Consider the following 25,987-nt stretch of genomic DNA (forward strand, 5'->3'; position numbering starts at 1 on the left):
AGAATTTGTATTTCTGTCCTTCAAATACAAAGATATACATAGCCCTACCAACAACAGACCAAACTTGGCAATCTAACTTTTCTCTAATACAGTAAAGCAACACAGCTAGACATCTTTCCGACTGCCATTCTATCATTGGACAATAAAGGAGAAGCAGCACACTGATGAGGTCATGCCCCCCTTCACTCTACTTAAAGTTAATACTCCAGTCAATTACAGCTACTTATACTAGTTACGTTTAGTTATAATTTAATATGTTTTTGTATAACAAGAACATAATAACATTGATTGGCGCTTTTTTTTTAAATTCGTATATGTGCCTGGAGTTCGACTTATAGGTCTAATTCACCCTGCTGATTTGGGGCTATATGTTGCCAAGAATCAGTGTTTCTTAGAGGTGGGTATGCACAGATACTTAACGTCCAGATAAAGTGTGTATACTGCTCGGGTGAGTGTAGGATAGCAATCCAGCATGGATGCCTGCCTCGGCTCGCTGCCGCAAACATCCAAGGTAAAGAGAAACTGACCCATCACGGAGCTATTGCAAAATGAATCATTTATTGTCTTCCCAGCCAGAAAAGCAGGACAGGACATGTTGATGCATTTCACACTGACATTTCGTTCTTAAAGTGGTTGTAAAGGCACAAGGTTTTTTACCTTCATGCATTATGTGCCTTCTGTATGCAGCAGCCCCCCCCCCAGCCCCCTCTAATACTTAAAGTACCTGAGCCCCCTATCGATCCAGCGATGTCCAGGAGAGCCTTGCCTCTCTGTGGACTCACACTTGTGATTGGCTTTTGGCAGCAGCGGGAGCCACTGTCAATCAGAGCCAGTGAACCAATCACAGCCAGTGAACCAATCAGGAGAAGGAGGGGGCGGCGCTGTGCCACAGCTCTGTGTCTGAATAGACACACACAGCAGCAGCTCAGCTCGGGTGCTCCCATAGCGAGCTGCTTGCTGTGGGGGCACTCAGCAGGAGGGAGGGTCCAGGAGTGCCAACACGGAAACCGAGAAGAGGAGGATCCAAACTGCTCTGTGCAAAATCACTGCACAGAGCAGGTAAGTATGACATGTTGTTTTTTTTTTTTTTTTAAATAAAAAACGAGATTTTAAGATGACTTTAATCATATGATTATGCATGAGATGTCAGTTTGAAACGCATCAACATATTGTCCTGTGTTGCTTTTCTGGCTGTAAAGGCAATAAAAGGATTCATTTTGCAATAGCTCTGTGGTGGTGTGCAGCCAGTTTCTCTTTTCCATGCACAGGTGCTTGCAGTCAACCTCAGCCAGCCGTCTATACAAATCAAGGATGACTGATTCCCAAAAGGCCAATTCTAGTTTTGGCTGATTAAGACTTTCCCCGGTAACCGGTGAATAATAAAAAAGCTTCCAACACTCACCCATTCTGCAGTGCTGTCTCCCCCCGCAGACTCACTACTTTAGTTTTTGGCCCAGTGTCCTTCAACCCTTGCACTGTAAGCTCAGGGTATTAAGGCTTTGCCCACCTCCTGGACCCACATGAGCAATGCTGAAACGAGGACAAAGAGGACCTGTGATATCACCAGACTAAGATGAAGACATCTAGAAAAAAGGTTAGTATATAGGAGGTTTTCCTATGCTGTGTGGTGCCCCACAGGTTGGTGGGTTTAGGTGGGAAGGTAACAGCGGGCAGCCTGGCAAGTGAAGGCTTAAAGCTTGTTATTACTATAGAGGTGAATAAAAGCTGTGTGCACTGCAGCATCAGATCACTGATTAGTTAAGATACGTTTCTAGAAACAAATCCAATCCAATGTTTCATTTTGTTGTATCTATAAGGAAATATACACTTGTAAAATGTACCTGTAGTTTTTGTAATGTTATCAAGTACAATATCCTGGTGTCTTGTGTTATTTGGGGCATCAGCAGTCATCTAATCTTTCCTGTAATCCCAGTGAAGACCTAACCCTGCTCGGCTTGCCATATACAGACCGGCCATTGTATGTGGCTGTAGAGCAGTTCATGACAGAGTATATCCAGCCTGATCCGCTCCAGCAGTTCTCAGGAGTATGAAGCTTGAAAGAAATCTTCATTATTTCACACAGAGGCCACTTTAACTCTACAGGAGGGTCTGTTATCCTGGACAACTGCAGGAAGCTCAGTGTCCATTACACTGGGTCCAGCCATTTAGGGCTCACAATACAATAATTGTACCAAGCATGGGTGCAGTAAGCTCAGTGATGGTTACTTTCATGAAAATGCCTGTGCTTGTCGAAGAGTACCTGCCACAATGGATAAACCTGGAGTTGACAAAACTGAGCAGCATAATCAACTGGATGACCAGTGACGTACCGGTACGTCGCTGGAATTCAGGTGGTTATAACTGGGATGATACCTGCAGTTTCAGGCATCAACTTGATGCAGTTTTTATAGAGCCGACAGTCAGCTCTCTTCTAAAAGCAATCCTAGCTACTAACTAGCCTCTCTGGATACTATTTCAAGCAGCGGGAAGGGACGTGCCCCCCCCCCTCCCCCCGCCACCTTCTACAACTTTCGGGGGTTGTCCCATCCCACAAGTTCATGGTGTGGCACCAACCACCAACCCCATTCCGTCACCTTCCATGGCTTTATCGTCCCACCGACACACCCGATTGACCAGCCAGTGCTTCTGCTGGCTGATCATAAAGGCAAACAAAAGCCAAAACAGCTTTGATGATCTCTATGATATAGGAACCTGGAAGTGATGAGCTTACATCACTTCCGGTCTCCCCGGAAGTAAACGCGACATTTCAAAAAATGAAAAGCTTTTGATCACACTGATCTTGGTTTAATCAAATGATTTTAAGGGCAGAGAAGGGATCTAGAGTCTTATGGAACCCAGATCTCTCCATAAAGATGTTGGTTGTCGCCATTGCACGCGTGTGTGCAGTATTAAAGTGTGACATGTTTGATATCCATTTACTCAGCACATCTTTTATATTTTACCAAAAATTTGGGTTATGTATTGTGGTTTTTTTTTTCGCACTAAAAATTAAAAAAAAAGTGTATATTTTTTCCAAAAAAAGGCCAATTGAAAAACTGCTGCACAAATACTATGTGACAAAAAATTGCAATACCCACCATTTTATTTTCTAGGGCCTCTGAAAATATATAATGTTCAGGGGTTTCTAAGAAATTTTCTAGCAAAAAATACTAATTGTTACATGTAAACAAAAGTGCCAGAAAAGGCCTGGTCTTCAAGTGGTTATACTAAATCATGTTCACTTGGAGGGTTGATTTGAGAATGTGCATCCAGCGTGTGGGCAGAACCATTCTCCATGCGACATCATCAAAGCTGCCCTCTTTATCTGAACAGGTAATATTGGAATATGCTAGGTATGCTAAGGGTACAACATTTCTTATTACAACACTGGGACTGATAATGCTTCAGTACTTTCAGACTCACTGACCTGAAAAAAGCATGTACTTCTTCATAATGGTTCCAGATCTGTAATTAAAAAAATCAGATGGTTGGCAGGGCAGGCAGGAATCCAGTACTTTTAGGAGGTCAGAAATGGCGGCTCACATATTTCTTTATTGACACCTGTCGAGCTCTTTAACGGTCATTGGCACTTTTTCTCTACTACTTGAACGTCAGGAACCTAGAACAGAGATATTCATGTCAAGGTTTTTCTTGTCAATGCCCTAAACAGACATGACTGCTAGACACGGGCAGGACCAAAACTAAGGTGGGGGGTTAGTGGGGACATTTTCCCGGGCGCCGCACTGAGAGGAGCACAGCAGCTCCTTTCCTCATCCTTCTTCTTCCCCCAGGCTGCGCTGTATCTGAGGTCTGTGTTGAAAGGGGAAATTTGAGGTGGGATTAAAAAAACATTACGATGGCTGTTTTGCAGGTGGGGGGAGGGGGGAGGGGGGTTCATGATGGCAGGGGAATAAGATTGTCCTGTCAAGGATGGGAATTTGGGGGTGGGAGAATTCCATACTAGTAGAGGAGGGAGATTTCAGGGGAGTCATTTTTGGTATAAGGTGGCCTGTGAGAAATGTACCCCTGAGCGCTGCACTCTGTATGTAGCACACCCCTAAACCTTGCATTCTTTACGCAGTGCACCCCTAAACCCTGCATTCTTTGCGTAAAGCACCCCTAAACCCTGCATTCTTCATGCAGAGCACCCCTAAACTCTGCATTCTTTATGCAGAGCACGCCTAAACCCTGCATTCTTTATCCGGGCACCCCTGAACCCTTTATTTTTTACACAGAGCACCCCTGAACCCTGCATTCTTTACGCAGAGCATCCCTGAGCCATGCACTCTGTATGTAGCGCACCCCTGAACCCTGCACTCTGTACGTAGCTCACTCCAGTGGGAGACAAATTGCACTTTCACCTGTGTAGAAAGAAAATCCTTACAGCAGCCCTGCTGTCCACTTTTAAGGTAGGCTAAATCCATATTTTTACAGTGACATTTTTTTCTTTATTCCAAGCATATTGTATATATACAAGAATACATTTGTTTTATTTAACCATGCCCCTTTAGGCCCCATCACTGTTAATGCAATTTGGCCACACCCACTGTTCACTACGGCATCACCGGGAAGGAAGAAGAGAGTACAGAAGCAAGCCTTGGCTCATTTATTTTTCCGGTGGCTCCCCTCCTAATCTGCTTTAGGAGTGAAGCTTGAAAATGCTCAAACCTCACCTACCTGATGATTGTGTAGATCTTCTCTCTCCTGTGGGTGGAGGGGGGGGGGGGCGCCAAACCGCATCTTTTCCCTGGGTGAAAGGATGTCTTTCTTCGCCACTGGGCACAGGCAAGTATCATGGCGGTTCCTGGTGTTTGTACCACCTATGCAAGGGCAGGCAGATGTTACCTTTTTCTCAGTGGACATCTCTGCCTTTCTACAAGCAGCCCAAGGTTTCCTACTTGAGCTTATCTCTAAGACCCAAATCGCACCTAGTGTTTTGGAATTGTGGGCAGAATCGGCACAAATCTGTTTACAATTCCAAATCCGTGATGAAATCACGGCAAAACATGCATTTGGGTGCCATTCATTCTTATTGGCACCTCAAACATAGAGCGATTTTTTTTTTTTTTTTTTTTTTTTTTTTTTTTTTTTTTTTGACAAAAACGGGCATGAAAAATATGTATGAAGCTCCTTGTCCAAAAAGGTGCATGAAATTCTTTTGTACAACACACAGAAACATGAGTAAATATCTCCAAAAAATCTCAAGCAGGAACGCATTCCCGCTAAGCAAAATGTGAATGGGTCCTCACTCTGCTATCTCCTCCTCAGCTTGTTTCTCTTTGGCTGTACTTGCACTGTGGATCCCAGGAGCCAGGAGTGCAGTTTGTTTTGCACTCCTGTTTTTAGCAGAGAGTGGGCTGAAGTCCACTCTCTGCTGACATCACTGAGCCGGTCCAGGCTCAAGCATCATCACAACCTTGGGGTTAGGATCCACCCACATGCCTGGACTGGCACCCGGATCAGCTTCTCAGCGAGCCGCTGAGAGCCTGAGTCTGCCTCCCCCCCCCCCCTCCACAGCACAGCGCACCAGTGAGTGAAGAGGGGACAGAGCAGAGAGCTGTGAAAACTGAGTGATCAGCGATGTTCGATCGCTCGGTTCTCAGTGTTGGAAATGCCAGGGGACAGATGCAGCATTCCCCTAGGTAACTATGATAAAAAAAAAAAAAAAACATACATCTCTTTTAATATTATTTTAACTCTGCTTACATTTTAATAAACAGATTACATGATGTATTTATACAGAGCATCAATCATTTGGGTCTTTTATTTCCTTTAAACAATGTGCCTTTTATTAGCTAGATATAACACAGACCCAGGGAGGGAAGGGTGTTCTTGACAGGCATGCAAACTTTAGTTTATACAAGATGTTTGTGTGAGTCAGAAGGAATGCATGCAAATGTCCACATTTATTACTAACATTTATGACCTTTTTCTGTTTGCCTGGAAAAAAACGACATAAATAAGCACACAATTAATAAAACTACTTGTTACCTTAGAAAAAATAATTATATAATATAATGCTTGGTTCATTGCAAATTCCACTGATTTAGTAATTTTTTGCATTGCCAGACACAGAGCAGTCTGAACTGCACCCTAATAAACTGCTAATTATCACTTGCTAATTACCGAACAACAGCAACTTTCATGTAAAAAAAATAGACACAGACAGTACACAGTACACAGTGTTACTCCCACCTAGCAGCTAGGTTGGGATGTAAGTTTCTGTTGTCACCAGCTGTAAAGCTAGCCATAGACTGTTCCATTCTCAGCCCGTTTAGCAGGGACCGGCCAAGATTGGAACCCAGTATGAGCAGGCTGATTGTACCCAGGTTGATTGATCAATCAACTTGGGAACAACCAGCATGTCAGATATGTCATGTGATTATTGCTAGCGGCTGTCATAGTTGCTAGCAATAATCACTGTGTTCTCTTTGCCGGGACAGCTCCCTATGCCCCCCTGCCCGGAGAAAACAATAGCTCCACGGGAGGGATTCCCCCATCAAACCTGAATGTGTTGATGGGAGAATTGAGCAATCTTCTTTCCTGCAACTGTCGGTTGCAGGAAAGAAAATCGCTCCCATCTATGGCCAGCCTACCCTTTCCATATATGTTGCTACTAGAGAGAGAGACCATTAGAGGTCAGATGACATGGTAAACCCACAAAGGTTGCTTTACAGTACTGGCAAGGCTGTCAGGGTCCTGTCACAACTGTGGCTCACTAAGCTTCCTGTGAAGAATGGCTTTTTGGGTTATTGAGTTGTCAAAGATGTGTTTCCAAAAGAATAAATAGACATTCATGTATTTTTTTTTTTTCATCTTTTTAGGTGTGCAATGGTTTGCAAAGCTGTTTGTTGGATGCCTGTTAATGGTCACAAGTGGCATGATGTATGCTATTTACCTATCCACCTATCATGAGCGCAAGTTCTGGTTTTCTAGTCGGAGGGTAAGAATTTTACAGACTATTGTCAGTTGCTAAAGTTCTGCAAGGTTTATCTGTCACTGTGATCAGCACTATGAGGCAGCAAGTAACATCAGGAAGTCAAAGTTAGAGGAGATAACAGTACATTGGAGGAACAAACATCTATATTAATCCTGTGAGCTACTTACTCCAATAAACAGAAAAGCTACTGGCACTGATCACAATCCCATTTATGTGCTAAATTAACTCATACACTGTAATGCCACGCTAATAGTGCTCAATATGATAAATCGTGACAAAACCTCAGGCATATATACTCAGTTTCAGGGAAGACTCCGTTGCTCGTATAAAAAACACAAGCCTTACAGACACTCTCCGGTATCCAGCTCCACGCTGGTTCCTGGTGTCTGTACCATCCTGGCCCCTCCCCTACGCGTGTCGATACAGGGTCACAAGTCTTCCTCAGGGGGAAATTCTATTGGACGATTAGGCTGTCAGTCGAGATATATATACTCAAGCAGGTGCCATTTCCTTGAAGTTTACGGGCGCAGCCATTTTGTTGTGGTCCTCTGCTTGTATGAATACATAATATTTGTGTTACTAATCAGAAGAAAGTTTAACCCATTTGTCTAGGCCCTACAGTCGGCGATATACTTAAAGCTTATGCTTTTAGACAGGAATCCTCAAGAAATGGTTAACATTACATAAAAGCAACGAAATCCCCAATCAAAGATTTAAAAAAAAAAAAAATATATATATATATATACCCCTCCTTATAATCAACTCCCTCATGTGGCATTAGGATCCCTTATCCCTATTATATATTTGTGATATATGGTTGGTTTGGCCTATTATGACATTTGACACATGCAATCATGTATAATTAGCACCACCTATATGTATTTGTTTTCGAACAAAGAGATTTTGCGCAGCATTACAGTATATATGAGGTAATTTAGTACATAAATGGGATTGTGATCAGTGCCATCAGCTTAGCTCATCTGTTTATTGGAGTAAGTAGCTTGCAGGATTTATATATATATATATATATATATATATATATATATATATATATATATAATATATATCCTGCGAGCTATATATATATATCAGTGGTCCTCAACCCTGGCCCTCAGGGCCCACTAACAGGCCAGGTTTGCAAGATAACTGAAATACATCCCAGGTGATATAATTTGCTGCTCAGTGATTGCAGTACTCTAGTCTGCATTTCCCCAAGGTAATACCTAAAATCTGGCCTGTTAGTGGGCCCTGAGGACCGGAGTTGAGGACCACTGATCTATATCATTCACCTGCTAGCAGCTACTATGGAGATTTTTTTCCTTTTTGGAAAACAGATTTTGATGTCAAGGAGGTTTTCTCAGATAAGAAGAAAAAACACACTGTATACTCTGCTAAAATGTGAGGAGCTCATTGTAAACCCAATTCAAACCTTGCCTTCTAAAACGGGATTACGCTATGGGCCTCCAATATATATATTTTTTTACATATGTCATACGGAGAACATTATAGCTAGAGATTGAGGATAAAAGAGGATACATCATACTAGGAGAAGCCGCAGTTGAAGATTTGTATCTTATGCTGTTACCTTACAGTTGTAAGGTGAATGGCTTTCACACTCAGAGGTGTCACCCACACTGAAGATTCACCTTTTTTTGGACTGTAATCAGTGAAGGAGCACCTGTGCACTTTTTTATTTATTCAGTCACTATTAGTGTCACTCTTCCATGTTTGTTTTAAGCACTTAGGTGGAATGAACTTATTATAATTACCATCATGCACTTTATTCCCATTTAATCAATCTGTGACGATTGTTTCATTTTTATTTACTTCCACTATTCATTGGATGCACACTTATTTATTAATTTATTGTTCACCATGTTATTGCTCTATCTATTTATTTTCACTATGTATTGGATGCACACATATTCATTTATTCATTGTTAACTATATATGCATCCATTTATGGTTTCAATTTTTTATCTTTTTACCCTACATAGTGTACTGTATTCATCAGATACAATAAACATATTTTCTCTATCGTTCATTGATGGACGCAGTCCTCTGATGCATATCAGTAGGGTAATACTGCCCTCTACAGGAGTAGGACACAAGGCAGAGAAAGAATTTCTGGCTACGCCTATGGGCAGTCCCTGGGGGTGTACCCTCCCTCTTCCTGCATAGGATGTCAGTAGGCACTTCCTTTTACTGAGCCACCGCTGACACGTGCAGACCTTCCTGATACAGAGTGCTGCTATCTGGGGACAGTGAGTTGCTGGGGGCATATTCCTCTCTCTCTGTGGGGATATCCTGGCTTCAATAAACATCAAGGACGCCTACCTTCACATTCCAATCTGTGCTGCTCACCAACGTTTTCTCAGTTTTGCCGTGGGAGAGGATCACTATCAGTTTGTGGCGTTACCCTTTGGTCTCGCCTCCGCTCCTCGGGTCTTCACAAAGGTGTTGGCCACAGTCCTGGCGCTGTTACAGCAGTGGGGGATATCGGTCCTGGGTTACCTGGACGATCTGATTCTCCATGCGGAGTACCCTGCGTTACTGACGGAAAACATGGGGGTCACCATGAGAACTCTGGAGGAGTTTGGGTGGATCATGAATCTTCAGAAGTCCTCTCTGACCCCTTCCATGAGACTGGTCTATATGGGCCTGACTTTTTGGACTCGTGTTTCTTCCTTCGGAAAAACTCCAGAAGCTCCAATCAGCGGTTCATCTGTTTATGTCCAACGACCGGCCGTCCCTTCGAACCTGTATGAGAGTACTGGGACTGATGGTGTACTCCTTCGAGGCGGTCCCATTCGCTCAGTTCCACACGAGAGTTCTTCAAAGGGAAATTCTTCTCAAGTGGGACAAAGACCCAAATTCTCTGGGGGTCTACCTAGGGCTAGGACCTCTTTTGCAGGCTGCATGGGGGGCCGGGGAGTCCGCCCGCGGCGCTCGACCGATCGTGCAGGGGGGGGGGGGGCATTGGTGAGGTTTTCTACAGCTGGATGGCAGTCGGGGAAATCCTTTCTCCCTATATACTGGACAATTGTCACCGCGAATGCAAGTCTGTCCGGGTGGGGGAAGGGAGTCCTCAATCAGGACTCAACTCAGGGAGTCAGGTCCCTGGAGAAATCTCTATTGCCGATCAATGTCCTGGAGCTGAGAGCGATCCGGCTATAAGGATATTTTTGAATGTTTTTGAGCCCCCTAGAGTTACTAATTTGAGCTTCTGGAATATAAAGGGCTTCCACAGCTGTGTTAGAGTCCCAAACTATAGGGGTTTACAATTTTGGGGTCTCGAAGCCCATAAGAAACATTGGAGGGGATGTCATTTTGTCCGAGAGCTCAGTAAAAGAGAGTCATGGTGGATCTATGAGTTGGGATTTTTGGTGCTGGGGGGGGATGTTAAACAAGGATTTTGATTTGGGTTGCTTTATTAGTAATGCGTGAGGAATTTTAGAGTGGATGGCCTAATATCAAGGGCTTGTAGAGGTGGTTCTCAGCTCTATATACTTTTTAGTAATATTATAGATTTATTTTAATTTTTATGATTTATTTTTTATTTTTTTACATTTTTATATATGATTTTAAATATTTTATAAATATATTTTTATGTATTTAGCACATTATTTACACACATTTGATATGGTGTTCGAACTCACCATTGTTAGATAAAAGGTTCCAATAATATATCTCTGTATTTGACATTTATTATATATACAATTGTGATATCAGGTTCGAACTTACCAGTGTTGTATATAGGGTTTAAATAAAACAATTAATAAAATATATATCTGTAGCAATAGAAGATAATGCCACACAAGGGAGTTGATTATTTTTATATATATATATATATATATATATATATATATATATATATATATATATATATATATATATTATTTATTTATTTATTTTTTTTAAATCTTTGACCGGGGATTTCATTGTTTTTATGTAATGTTAACCATTTCTTGAGGATTCCTGTCTAAAAGCATAAGCCTTACGTAAATAGCACCTGTTGGAATTAAACAAATAGGTTACACTTTTTTGATTAGCAACACAAATATTCATTGTATTCATACAAGCAGAGTACCACAACGAAATGACAGCGCCCGTGAACTTCAAGGAAATGGCACCTGCTTGAGTGTGTATGCATGTATGTATGTATATATATATGTGTGTGTATATATATATATATATATATATATATATATATAATCTATATCTCAATAGACAGCTTAATTGTCTCATTAGAATTTCTCCCTGAGGAAGACACGTAACCCTGTGTCGACACTCGTAGCAGAGGGGCCAGGACGGTGATGACACCAGGAACCAGCGTGGAGCTGGATGCCAGGGAGTGTCTGTAAGGCTTGTGTTTTTTATGAGCGCTACGGAATCTTCGCAAAACTGAGTATATATGCCTGTATTAGTCTGGTGCGCTGGAAGCAGCAGATAAAAGTGAGTACCCTAAATATGTTTTTTTGCCAATAAATCGGTTTTAGAAGGATATACGGTACATAAGCCCTTTTTTTTTTTTTTTTTTTTTTACAAAAGCACTTATGGTCTTTTTATCTTTATATACATCATCTCTGGATGCCATGATCCCTTTATGAGGAGATAACAGTGGAGAAGGTAGAAGGTTGGAGGAGTTGAATGTAGACCTTGTTAGGCTAAAAGGCTATTTCTGACCCTACTTGAGTGTGGTGGTCACACAACCCCAGGTGGGATTATTCCTGGTGGGGGTAGCACTCCAAGGTGACACACGATTTTTTGTACACGGGAAGGAAGTTGAGTGGTGGACAAGCACCGTTTGTAAATCATGACTTGGAGAAATTTGCATATATTTTTATGTTTGCATGAACATTTATAATATGTTAACTTTTGGGGATTGCACAAATATATATTTTTTGAATTGCACTATATTTTTGTTAGATTGCAATCACTCTTGGTTTAGTTTTATTATATTGGATATATTTGTGATATATGGTTTGGCTTATTATGACATTTGACACTTGCAATCATGTAGAATTAGCACCAACTATATGTATATTTTCGAACAAAGAGGTTTTGACACTGTTTATCATATTGAGCACTATTAGTGCGGCATCACAGTGTATGTTGAGTACATTGGAGGAAGTGGTGAGATCCCACATCTCTTGTGACATTCTAAAGCTGAGTGACAGGCACAAGAACTTTAGTTAAAAGGGTTAGTTCACCTTTTCACAAAAAATGAAAAGGTAAACTAACATCCTTCATCCTCCCTAATTCCCTGGTCTCCGCTGTACCTACCTCCATTGGTGATGAGTTGTCAGTGCCCACATAGCCGGTGTAGCAATTTTCGGAATTTGAAATTCCCCATTCTTCTTTCTGCAGGGCTTCCAGGATAGATCAGGGCAATTATCTGTGCCGGTGCTGACCAATCAGAATCGCTCTGATCTGTCACAAAAGCCCTGCAGAAAGGGGGAAAAGAGAGGGGATTTAATATCTTCAGACCACCACACCTTCTGCGTGGGAACTGCCAGCTCATTACGCATGCAGGGAAGTACAGAGAGGACCGGGGGAGGGCCTAAGGCAGGGGTGGTCAACCCATGGACAGCGGAGCACTCAGATGTGGCCCACGACCTCATGCTCTAGGATGACAGGTCGGCAAGCCCAGATCTTGATCAACCGGTTTGCTGACCCGCCATCAAAGAGCATCCGAGTGCATGAAACCAGGGTTGATGGCAAAGGAAGCAGGCAGCCACGGAGGGTGCAGGAGCCGCATAAGCCGATGCTTTCTCTGTAGCACCGGTTTCTGTCCCAGGACCAAGTGCACATTGCCTGAGACCTTTCATGTAGCCTGGAGAACGATTCCAGCAGAAGCTGGAAGTAGAAAATTCAGTCTATTAAACATCACATACACTGCGCTTTTTCAATGGGCATATTTGCAATTAGCAAAGGGTTATTGGGCGGCTTTCACACTGATCCGCAGGTGCAGAGCAGTGCACTGTTGGGGCTGCATTGTAATCAGGGCACTGATAATCACCCTTGATGAGCCTTAGGTCCCTTTCACACAGGTGGACGGTTCAGATCCGCCTGTCAGTTTTTATGGTGGATCTGAACGGACGCCCCATGCATCTCTATGGGGCATCAGATGTCAGCGGAGATCCGTCAAATCTGGACGATTGGAAACCCTATTTTCCATCCGTCCAGCGGATCGGATGAGTACGGACAGACGGTCCGTTCCCATCCGATTCCCCATATAGAACAGCAGGACCTGACAGCTGTGTCTCCGCACACAGCGCGGGGACACAGCTGCCATCTACCTGCTCAGCGGAGGATCGGCGTATTGATCCCCCAATGAGATAAACGGACCGGATTGTGTGAAAGGGGCCTTACTGTTTCTAAACCATGTGGTGTTTATAGCTTGAGTTTAGGGTAGCAATATTTACCCAAAGTATGTGCAGCTGTGTTTCCTAATTAGTAAAGTCCAAAGCTGTTGTGCCCTACTGTTTCTTTTTTTTTTTTTTGTTTTCAAACACAGGTCTAGGACAGATCAAGTACAACATTACAGTATTATGTGGATAAACATTTTTAAGTTTGGCAATAGACATAAGAAGGTGTTTAGACATCTGCACATGACCCAACTGCCCAAAGGGGAATCAGTTGACAGTACTATCTTCTAACGTTTAAGCTTGGCTCAGTTGAGTTTCAAGTATCTTCTATACAATGGAAAGAGGAAGTGTATGAAGCAGGCTCTAGATTATCAGTGGCAGATCAGGAGCAATTAGGACTGGGTTTCTAACCTGCTCAGTCAAACCCACCCTCATCACTATGACAGTTGGCTGCCCCTGGGGGGCACTCACAATCGTTAAATTATTCTCATCTTATTTGTTCTAAAACTTTGTGACTGTAACCTTATGTATATCTCCAGAAATAATGAAATGTTATAAGAAGTATATTAAAAGGATATTAAAACAAAGGTCACCCTCTGATTGGACCCTAGTAAAAGAAGCTTTGCTTGAATAAATACTGCATATTAGTATTGAAGCAGCGAAGATAAACCAATCCCTAAGTCTCTTCACTAGAGCAATTATGCATTTCTTGAGTAAAAAATACCTGTTTCAGTGAGATTGTAATTAAGGGACCGTCAGGGTCACCCAAGGATCTGTTCTTGGACATTTCCTATTCTCAATCTACACCTCCTCCCTGGTAGTCTCCTCCCTGGCTGATAGCCTCCCATGGCTTCCAATACAATTTCTACGCTGATGACACCCAAATCTATCTTTCTACTTCACTCCATTAGTCTCCACACCCATCACTAATTTACTAACAGACATATTTGTCTGGATGTCACACCACTTCCTCAAACTCAACCCGTCCAAAACTGAGCTCATAATATTTCCTCCTCCACTTCCCTGACTTCTCTGTCAAGAGCAAAAGCACAACCATCAACTCTTTCATGCATGCCAGGGTGCTAGTATTATCCTGGACTCTGAACTCTCCTTTCAGCCCCATATCCAACCTTTTTCCAAAGCTTGCCGCCACAACCTCCGCAACATCTCCAAAATACGTCCCTTTGTAACCAGTGACACCGCAAAACTCCTAATTCACTCCCTGGTTATCTTGTCTCGACTACTACAACTACCTCCGTATTAGCTCACCTTTAAATATGCTATCCCCTTTTCAGCCCATCATGATTGCTGCTGCCAGATTCATCCACGTTACCAATCACTCAGCATCTGCTACCCCTCTCTGCCGATTCCTCCATTGGCTGCCACTCACCCAACAAATTCAATTCAAAATACTAATAACTTACATAGCCTTCCACAACTCTGCCCCCAGCTACATCATTAACATCATTACATCATCAAGATACCAATATATCTCAAGATACCAATCAAATCGTTTTCTTCATCCCTCCCAAGACCTCCTGCTCTCTAGCTCCCGCCTCACCTCCTCCCATGCTCACCTCCAGGACTTTTCCCAAGCCTTTACCATCCTTTGGAATTCTCTACCCCAATCTGTCCGACTAGCTTAAACTCTATCCACTTTTAGCAATCCCTGATCATTTTTCTATTTAGAGAAGGCTATCCTGCCTTCACCTAACAACTGTACCTTTTATTTTCTTCATACTCATCCCCCACAGGTATTACCTTTTGTAGCACTTAACCCTCCTGTTTGATTGTAAGCTCACATGAGCAGGGCCCTCTAATTTTCTCCTGTATTGAATTGTATTGTAACTGTATGCTGTAATGTAAAGTGCTTCACAACCTGTTGGCACTATATAAATCCTGTATAATAATAATACTGTTTGTTTGATGTAGGGTTACTTACCCTAAGGCTAGTTATGTGACTCAAATTTCTGCAGATTTCTGCTGAGTCAGACAAGATTTGAGCCATAGGTGGCCCCGTTTGGCACTACCTGGCTCGTTAAACTTCATATGTGGAAAATTGGCAGCCAAACAGCCACTGCATCCAATCAGATGCAGTTACTGTTTGGGTACTCAGACAGCCATAGATGCTGTGGCTGTCTGAGTACAATAGCCAGCAGTGTAGACACCTCCATGTATGCTGTTTAGCATGCATGGGGATATCTACAAGTGTATGGCAAGCATTAAAGCCCAAACAGCATTAGATTCACAAGAAGCATGCTTTATGCTGCAGAGGTCTGCAGGCCAGATAAACTTGGTCTAAAGCCCCGTACACACGTAGCAATTGCCGGCCGTAAATATTCGGCCAACGTCCGATCTGCCGATTGTCGGCTTGTTAGTATGATGCTTCCGACAACCGACTGTGACTTTTCGGCCGAACAGAATCTGGTGTGCAGGCTTTAAAATTTTTGTTTGCCAACACCAGAATGGCCGATTGTTCCTCAGTCAGTACAGAATTCGGCCGACAAACAGCAGATGAGCAAGACTGGGCATGCTCAGAGAAGAAAAAACACACGGAAAGTTAACCATCACATGACATCACTTCTGCAGTCGGCTGTTGTTGGCCGACAAAATTCGTGTGCAGTCTTTATCACTTTTCAACCGACAGGACAGCACCGGACAAAAGACGGCCGATCGTTCGGCCGACAATCGCTACGTGTGTACGGGGCTTTAGAATACACTTAGAGCTGGTGACTTTCTGACCTCAGGACACTAGCAGTGAACAAGACTTGTGGCACACTAGGTCAGGCATTTAATCCACCATGCCTGTGTTACCAGAGGTCAGCAAAGGCCGGAGCAAAGCTGTTTTTAAATAGAAGAAAAAAAGATTTGCAATATCTTTTATCTTTATTTAAACGTGCCTTCCCCTAATAACCGAAGATTCTAGTGGAATCATTTGGCAGGAAATGCTTCTGATGTAAGAGCGAGTTTCATCATTGAAAGTATGTTTTCAGTAGCCGGTAATTAGATTCTCCCTTTTATCTACTTACTGCTTAAAACATAAAAGAGAAGTGTAAAATACAGCTATGCTTTCACATGCTTTTCACCATGGCCTTGGGATGTCTTATGAATTTTTTCATTCAATTTTTGATGTAAAAATAGTGCAATATTAAGTGATTTTATTGTCTGTCAGAGCCTAGCAAAAGTGTGTCAATTTCTTGAAAGGAATAAACGAATTTAAAGGCCACAAACTTTGCTAGTGGTTTTATTACTACAATCTGATGCTATGCACAGCACAAAATGCAGAGTGGAGTGCTAAGGTATATAAACAACAAAGTGGAGCAGTGGTGAGTATATAACATGAAGTATTGGCAGTGTGGTGGTTCAAAGTATGTAAGATATGGTGCAGAGTATGGTTTGTTGCAGTCTGAAGTGTGCAACTTGCAACACAATGTATAGAGTGTGGCAGAGTATGTAACATTTAGCGCAGTGTATAGATTGTGGCAACTGCTTACCCATTCCCCTCTGCTACTCAGTCTTGAAGGACAATGCAGCATAGTGGGGTACACACTAGTAGAAAATCTGCCGAAAATTCCCGTCCAAGGTAAAATCGTACGATTTTCGGCTAGTGTGTACACAACTTTCAGCAGCCGATGCCGACATTTTCAACGAAAAAAAACGGAGGGACAAACACCAAAATTTTCATTGTCCGTCCCCAAACGACCAATTGTGTATGCCGTACGTCCGCGAAAAATTGGATGCGAAAGACCGCGCATGATCTGAAGTTGCTGACGACCTGGAAGTCTAGGATCAAATGTCCCCAAAAAAAAAATCGGACGAGAAATTTCGTAAACCTTATGCACTGTCAACTAAAAACGGTTATGACCGCTGAGCATGAGAGAGAAAAATTGGAGGATATCTCGTCCGATTTTCGTCAAGTCTGTACGAGCCTTTAATCCATAGCCCTTTTGTCCTCCTGTAGATGGCAACAAATTATATGAACTTCTAACATTACATGTAATGTGTTCCTATTGCAGCATTAAGCTAGGTTAACACACATCCGATGCGAAATTCCAAAGCAGCTGTTCAGCGGTTCAGATGTGACTTTTTGGAGCCGGCTGCCACCGACGTCTTTAACAAAAGCTGGTTGTTAAGGACCAGCCTGGGAAGCCAGCCACTGTGTCCTTAACAACGGATGACAAGGATTCCCTGCTGACAGCTGAATGTAAAAAAAAAACATTGCTGGCAATAAACAATTGAAAACAAATGGCGTGGAGTCCCCCCAAAATCCATACCAGAGCCTTAGGTAACAGTCCACTACTCCGCCATTTATAATCAGATGGTGGTAATGTAGGGGTTCATGACTTGGCAAAAGCAGGACTTGATAAATCTGGTTTCCAGGCCCAGTAGTAATTGACAGTCTAACAAATTTTTTCCATATTTTATATTCAGAAAAAACACAGGAAATCCTCTGCAAGTCTGAGCAGTAAATATAAATCAGGACATGGTCAAAAAAATGATCTCCCTGTTTTCCCTCATTGTGTTTTCTCCCATCATCAAGGTAGCTATAGAAATCGAATTTCTGGACTAAGTGTTGCACAAACCTAACCACCAGTTAGTGGGTATCTCCTTTCTTGTTGAAAGCTAATCAAAGAAGCCTAGGGTCCCTTGATCACCACAATATAGGGTAAATAATTTGAATTGTAGCTTCTCGGCCTTTTGGCTAAGATCAAGTGTAGTATCTGTTCTTATCAGTGTTGGAATGGAACCTGAAGGTTAGTATCGGTGGTGGCTGAAGTTAACCGGGGCGCTCTGGGCGTAACTGGAGGACCGGAGTAGGCCAAACCAGAGAAAGCCGGATGGTTCCAATGCCTTCCTGATTTGAATGGGTCCGCCCCTACCAGTTTGAAGGGAGCGAGAAAACTGGATCTGCGGCCAGTTAGTACTGCTCCTGGATGTGATTGGTAAGGAACGGCGGTGGCGGTGGCGGTGGGGGAGCCTTTCCTCCTGGGTTGAATCTGGCCTTGCAAAAGGCTTGTCCCCAGTTGAAGGCAGGTTCTCCCTAAGCTGTCCAAAGTTCTGATGCCTCCTGGTAGGATAGGGCTACACTCGGTCTGGCCTTTGGGCCGGGGTAGAGAAAGCCCGTAGTGTATGTGCCCCTGGGGTGGCAGCCCAGGGGTGCCTTAATTCTCACTGGTGAGGGGCAGCTCGCCTTGAGTTTTTCGGCACCATGGTCACTGCACCTACGCACACTTTTTTAAGCACCTGCCTCTTGGGCAAGGCCTTTTGGCTTCGACCAGAGGAATTTTTATTCCGGCCGGAAGGCCTGCCTTTGTTTTTCACTTAGGCACTAATTCACCTCTCCACTTCCCCTTCCCCACTTTTTTGTTTGAGTGTGTCTTTTTCTTTGTAGTTTGTCACTTTTCTATCACCTTTTTTCACCTGCACGACTTGTAGGGTGTGGGTCCTCGGGCCCTACCTTGAGTCTTGGGAGGGGGTGGATATGGCCTTTTGGCTTGGTCTGCCCTCTCTCATGGGGTCTCCCTTCGGGGGAGCCCCACTTAGTACTCGGTGGGGGCTGTTTCGGCAGTCCCCCTGAAGAACGGGGTCAGTCTGGTTCCGGCCAGACAGACCATGAGTACCTTAAATCCCTGTCAGGAGTCCTGCGCCCCGGGGGATCGAGGTTCGGGTCCTACCTCTTCGGAGGGAAGACCATTTGTTCGCACACCCTGTGCACTTTTTGTGTTCCTCACGTTTGTGTGTGTGCATTTTTTTATGCACCGGGTGAAGTCTTTTGAGTGTGTTTCACACGCTACGGGCTTTAAAAAAAAAAAAGTTTATGTGGTGCACCAGTCACAGTCAAGGGAGTCCATTGGTTTAGCCTAGTTGTGGCACAAGTGCGTGACATAGCTTTCAGTGGAAAACATCACTATTAATGAGGTCATGGTGGTAATGGTGGGACACAACTCTTGTTTGAAATATTTCTAAATTATAATTAAAAGTAAGAACCATTTACTCTTAAAGAGGAATTTCATCATTTATGCATTGTTATATTGAACTAGATTCAACCAGTGTAACTAACTATGTACATACCGCCATCCTTCCTGCTGCATGCTCCTGGAAGCTGGAAATAATTAAATTGATGTCACCACCCCGCCTCTCCACCTCATCCAATCAGAGAATGCTTTGCATTCACTCCGCAAATGCAAAGCATTCTCTGAATGTTGCTTGTGCGGAGCGACTGACCTCCTGTGATCAGAATGCAGCAGGGCAGCTGCTCAGCGTCAGAATCGGAAGCAAATGGAGATCACTGGGATAGCAGTGTCTACTTCATTGATTTCTAGCTTCCAGGAGCATTGGCCAGGTTTGGTATATACATAGTTACACTGGTCCAAGCTGGATTGATATAACTATGTATAAAATATCTATATCTGGAATTCCTCTTTAAAGAAGAAGTACAGCAAAAGCTAGTTTGGCTGTACCTCTCCCATGGATTTACAGGAGTGCAGTTCGTTCTGCACTCCTGTGACCTGTTTTCAGCCAACAGCAGGCTGAAGCCCGCTGTCGGCTGATTGCACAGAGCCAGTCCTGGCTGTGTAAAGATCAGGACCATATGGTCGGGATCCACCCAGATGCCTGGACCAACACCTCGCTCAGCCTCTCAGTGAACCTCTGGGAGACTGAGCCAGCTGCTCCCACCCCCTCCACAGCCCTGTGCTTCAGTGAACCTGAGGGGAAATTGGGGGGCAGAGAGCCAGTGACTGACCGTCACCAGCTCTATGCTCACGGAGCAATGAAAACTGAGCAATCAGCGGTGTTTGATCACTCAGTTCTCAGTCCTTAGAGCCGGTGAGGGTTAGGTGCAGCATCCACCAAGGTGAGTATGATTTCTAATTAAAAAAAAATAATTATTTTAAGGTTTGATACTCTCCTCCTGGTGTAGTGCTTTTTGCATTGGTCAGTGACGTTTCTTGTTGCCCATAATGACTAATCTGCCTCCAATTGTATTTGTTGCACAGCGAACTTTAACATTTAACAAATATTCAAATTTCTATGGGGAGCAGGAAAAACAATGTTGAAATGTTAATTATATTACATAGCAAGCTAGATCTTAATTCTAGTAGTACCTATTTAAAATGAGTATATAGTTAACACTATGTTGCATTTTTCTCCTCTCTAGGATCTTGAACGAGAAATCACTTTTCAGGGAGATGGGGCCGTGTACTATTCATTTTATAAAGACATGCTGCGAGCCCCATCGTTTGAAAGAGGTATAATAATCTATAACTCTTAGATAAGTATCAAACACATGATACATAACCTTTGTCTTGGACCAATCTTGTTCATCTCTGCATTTTAATTGATGTGCTGTTTATTTCAGGTGTATTTGAATTGGCCTATAACAACAGGACTGTGCCCATGAAGACTATTAATGCTGTCCAGCAGATGACCCTGTATCCGGAGCTCATAGCCAGTGCCCTGTATCACATGTCTGGGAGTAAGGTAAAGTCTACAACCTTCAGGGTCACTTCAGTAGAAATGTCATTAAAGGAGAGCTGAAGTTAGAGTGACTGTAAAGGCTGAAGGTTTTTTCCTTCATGCATTCTATGCATGAAGGTAAAAAATCTTCTGTGTTCTTCTCCCCCTGCTGCCCCCCCTAATACCGGAGTCCTCTCCCCATCCAGCGATGTGCACGAGTGCCTAGGCTGTCCTGAGACTCCCTCTCTTCATTGGCTAAGACAGCATTGGGAGCCATTGGCACCCGCTGCTGTCAAGCACAGCCAGTGAGCCAATGAGGAGAGAGCGGGGACGAGCCATGGCTCTATGTGTCTTATGGACGCACCAGTGCCCCCATAACAAACTGCTTGCTATTGGGGGCACCGGTCGAGGGGGAGGAGCCAGGAGCTCTGTGGGGGGCCCCGAAAAGAAGAGGATTGGGGCTGCTCAGTGCAAAACCACTACACAGAGCAAGTAAGTATAACATGTTTGTTATTTGTTTTCATTTGTTTTTAAAAGCTGAACCTTTAATACCCCTTCAAAATAACTCCTCTACCTTAAAGTCGTAACAGTAGCCCTGAAATAAACTGAAAAAAATGGCAGCTATGGGATCCCATGTAGGCCTTTCATGTGACCAGACACCTAGAACAAATGCTCTAGGGAGGGAATCAGAGTTTGGTTTGGCTAGCCCTCTCCTTTAACAGGATTTCCCTGGAATCGATCACAGAACTGAGTTTGTTTCAGAGACGGAACTGAGATTGTTTCTTCTCTTGTACAGTGCAGGTATTCTTACCACTGTCTCTGCTCTCTTCACAGGGTTCAGTGGACCCCGTATATTTCTACATCGGAATCATATTTGGCCTACAAGGAATATATATTGGTGCTTTGTTTGTCACCAGCTGGATGATGAGTGGCACCTGGCTGGCTGGGATTTTGACAGCTGCCTGGTTTATTATTAACAGGTACAAACTGGAAATAATTTGGAGCTGAGCTTTTACTCTGTTTAAGAAATAAAGGATTGGTTATTTACAATAAATACTCCATTGTAGCTATAAAACTCCTGAAAATTGGGCATTTCCCGGATATTAGCTGTGTACAACACTAATAACATTGTCAGTTTTAAACTGAAATCCAGTATATGGACGTTCTTTCCTCCTACAGTGGTTTATATTATTGTTAAGCTGAATGTATAGCCAAAACTTATTTTAGAGAAGGGTTGAAACCCCGCCATATTTTTTCTTGTTCAAACATTTTTACTGAAAAACGTCCACATGTACACACCTAATACACACAGGATCCAAGTTGGGCAAAACAAAACTCCACACAGGGAGAAATAGAAAAAGGCCTGGTTCTCTAAGAGGTGGTGAATACCATGTAATCAGTGGTTTCTCAGTTTATCAAAATACGAAAGATCAAGAATGGAGAAAAAACCCCAACTTAAAGTGGAGTTCCACCCTATTTTTATACTTACCTCCATCTTCTCGCTCCGGGTCACCTGATGAAATGGATAATCGCATATTTTTTTTTTTTTTTTACTTACCTCGTAGCGAAGAAAATATACTTACCTTACTTCCTTCTTCCTCCTTCCTCGGCCGCGGCCCGTCGTCACTTCCTGGCTCTGCAATGATTCCTGGGAGCTGGACGTCATAGCTCCCAGGAATCATTGCGCCTGCACCGGCCCCGACGTCAGTTCCGGGTCGCGCGCGTCATCCCCTTCTAAACAGCTTCTGGGCATGCCCAGAAGCTGTGGAGGGGTGACGCGCGCGACCCGGAAGTGACGTCGGGGCCGGCGCAGAGCATCGTGGGACCACAGAAGGCGGAAGAAGACGCCGAAGAGGACGCGCTGGCTTCAAGCTGCCCACATCTGAGATGGCAGCGCTGGACAAGACGTTTGCAAGGTAAGTATTTCGTCTTGCAGGTAAGTGCAACCCGGGACAGATCAGAGGCTAGCCATTGTGGAATGCACTAGCCCTGACTGTCCCGGGGGTATTAAAAAAAAAAAAAAAACAAATCCAGGGTGGAACTCCGCTTTAAGAATCAAACAAATAAGTAACAATGAAGACATTACAGTCAAAGTGGCTGCTAAATGCTCTCCTCAGCCGTAGTTTGGGGGTGTTCACGATGCAAGAGAGCAGTTGCTCGGCACAAGACCCAGAAGCAAGTAGAGATTACTGAAGTAGCAGAGTCTACTTCAGTGATTCCTAGCTTCCAGGGGCATTGGCGAGGTATGCCATATACATCGTTATATTGAGCCAAACTGTACTTAAAGCGGAGTTCCAGCCATTTCACTCACCTGTCCAACGGTCCAGCGATGCGGCCGCCCGAAGCCTCGATCCTCTCCCTCAGCGCCGGCATCACTGCTGTGGGCACCCGGCTGTGACAGTTTGCGGCTTCACAGCCTGGGCGGGTACCCACTGCGCATGCGCAAGTCGCGCTGCGCGTCTTGATTGGCCGGCAATCTTCTGGGACCTCTGACATGTCCCAGAAGATTGCAGGGAGGGAGGGGGAGAGGAGAACTTCCGCTCAGCTCGCCGCGGCGCTCCGAGCGGAAGTGGGAGCGGGTACCTGTCAAAACTAGGTACCCGCTCCCCCCCCAAAAAAATGACATGCCAAATGTGGCATGTCAGGGGGTTAGAATACCTAAAGCGGAAGTTCCACTTTTGGGTGGAACTCCGCTTTAATAAACTATGTATAACATGTTGTTGCTCTGGGAGGCAGTGGAGGATAGAAAAGCCTGGCGCACTATGGTTCATGAGGTTACGAAGAGTCGGACATGACTAAATGACTGAACAACACCAACATCATGTTGATGCCTGAAATGAATATAATTATAATTAAATATAGTATAATTAATATACCATTGAAAGTATTTTGTCATGTGTTCAATAATCACAAAAAATACCCGGTGATTGTGTCACAATTTCAAAACTGTTGAAACAAACTAAAATGGAGCAAAAAAAGTTAATTGCTAGGGTTTACATACACTTTTTAAGTATAATGTCTATGAGAAATAGATGGCTCATCACTGAAGCCTATTATATACGCAAAGATGAATTTCTAACTTTATTTCAGGACAGATACCACCCGAATGGAAGACTCCATTCCTCTGAGGGAAAACTGGGCTCTCCCGTACTTCGCGTGTCAGGTTGCAGCACTCACAGGATTTTTAAGAAACGGCAGCAGTGTATATGCAGAGGTGAGTTACCTGAACAAAATGTCTTTCTCTGGTTGGTCACTGGGGGACATGGCAGACCTCTGAGGTATTAGCCCTCTTTTAAGGGGGTAGGACATTAGGTCAAGAAAGTTTCACCGAAGCTTCAGTTTCTACTGAGCGCACTGGGAGGTCATACATTGTAGATATTTGGTCTTTCTTCCTATTAAATGTACGATAAAATTACAGAAGACCTGTTGAAGATCTAGCTGCTGCCTATCTGCGAGCCTAGGATCTCATTCACACCATGGTGCAGAGACGTCTGTTTTTCTGCATGCGTTCTGCAAGGGCACAGAAAAAAACAATTGTTCTCTATGTGCCCTGTTCACATCACAATGTGCTAAATTTTTTCTGTGTAGGAATATGCAAAGTATATGCTGTTTTCTTCATGAGAAAATAACTAACATGACATCAACATTGGTGCGAATAGGGCACAGAACTGACGCACATGAAAACTGATGTCAATGTGCATAAAAACTGATGTAAACAGATTTAAAAAAAAAAAAAAGTATATATATGTGTGTGTGTAAACCACTTTCATATATATTCCTGTGCTTATGTTGTAAGTGAAAAAAATATATGAATTTACTAATGTGGGTTGCTGCTCTAATAGTTGCTGTGCCTTTAAATAGTGAGAAAGTTTATATAAAGAGTGCTACCCTATATAGGTTCTATCTATTACCTTGTGTTTAAATATAAACAAAAGAAATATCAATCAACCATGAATGATTCATACAAATAAATCAAATTCAATGCATCATAGATCACATAAAGCCCATTATCTCAAATCATCCTAATAGTGAAGTAAAGTTTCAGTGTTGCTAAAGTGCCAAGTGCTGTAAACTCAAATGCAGTTCAAATCGTGCTCCCCTCCTGTGTGCCCACTCAACTTACCAGTTGCTATGGGCTCCCAATATCAGGAGTCATATGCGCTTGTGCAAATATCCTGGGTCTGGTGGGCTTTGTAGTCCTCCTACGTCACTCCAGCTGCTATGGACTCCCAATGACAGGAGTCATATGCGCTTGTGCAAATATCCCTAGGCTGGCCATACACTATACAATTTTCTTGTTCAACTTTCCTTTAGATTTACCAAAACCATGTAATATAGGGTCAAACCTAAACACTTTCAATTTGTATGCAGTCAGGCAGGCCCTTGCACTACATAGTTTAAGGTAAATCTAAAGGAAATTGAATAAGAAAATTGTATAGTGTATGGCCAGCCTTATTCTACTGAGCTTTGTAGTCCTCCTTTGTCACTCCTTAATTATTAGGCAATGAGATGCTCGTACATGGTGTAAATAAATGACAGAGAAAGATCCACATAATTCCATTTTATTATAAAATCAAATAATTTAAAACCTATCCACTCACATGGAAAAAATAAGCATAAACCAAAACTGTCCACAAGTCCATAACAACCTGCATCTCACCAGCCGGAAATGACGTCACCACCTGTGGTCAACTGGCGCGTTTCGTCCCTCCCCACAGGGTGTTCTCAATGGATATTTGCACAAGCTCACATGACTCCTGTCATTGGGAGTACATAGCGGCTGGAGTGACGTAGGAGGACTATAAAGCTCAGAAGACCCAGGATATTCGCACAAAGGCACATGGCTCCTGTCATTGGGAGCCCCTAGCAGCTGGTAAGTTGAGTGGGCACTCAAGGAGGGGAGCACGATTTGAACTGCATTTGAGTTTACAGCACTTGGCACTTTAGCACCATGGAACTTTACTTCACGATTTAGACGATTTGAGATATTGCACTTTATGTGAATTATGATGCATTGAATTTAATTTATTTGTATTAATCATTTATGGTTGATTGATATTTATTTTGTGTATATTTAAACACAAGGTAATAGAAATAACCTATATAGGGTAGTGCGCTTTATATACACTTTGTCATGATGTAAACTGGTTTTCCCATCAGTTCCCATTAGTTTTCATGCAGGTATGGTGTGAAAGAGCCCTTAAGTGTATTTCCCCTT

The 25,987-nt window shown here is 43.2% G+C and overlaps 1 protein-coding gene across 1 annotated transcript in view; it reads left to right on the forward strand.

The window, feature by feature from the left end:
* DPY19L4 (dpy-19 like 4) overlaps nucleotides 1-25,987 on the forward strand; it is a 67,507-nt gene that overhangs the window by 14,152 nt on the left and 27,368 nt on the right. Inside the window, exons 3-7 of the mRNA XM_082259625.1 lie at nucleotides 6,825-6,943; nucleotides 20,471-20,561; nucleotides 20,672-20,793; nucleotides 21,604-21,749; nucleotides 23,860-23,983. Coding sequence (XP_082115751.1) covers nucleotides 6,825-6,943; nucleotides 20,471-20,561; nucleotides 20,672-20,793; nucleotides 21,604-21,749; nucleotides 23,860-23,983 — 602 coding nt within the window. The remainder of the gene's footprint in view (nucleotides 1-6,824; nucleotides 6,944-20,470; nucleotides 20,562-20,671; nucleotides 20,794-21,603; nucleotides 21,750-23,859; nucleotides 23,984-25,987) is intronic.

The sequence above is a fragment of the Pelophylax lessonae genome (assembly GCF_965119305.1).
Source record: "Pelophylax lessonae genome assembly, chromosome: 5".
NCBI classification, from domain to species: domain Eukaryota; kingdom Metazoa; phylum Chordata; class Amphibia; order Anura; family Ranidae; genus Pelophylax; species Pelophylax lessonae.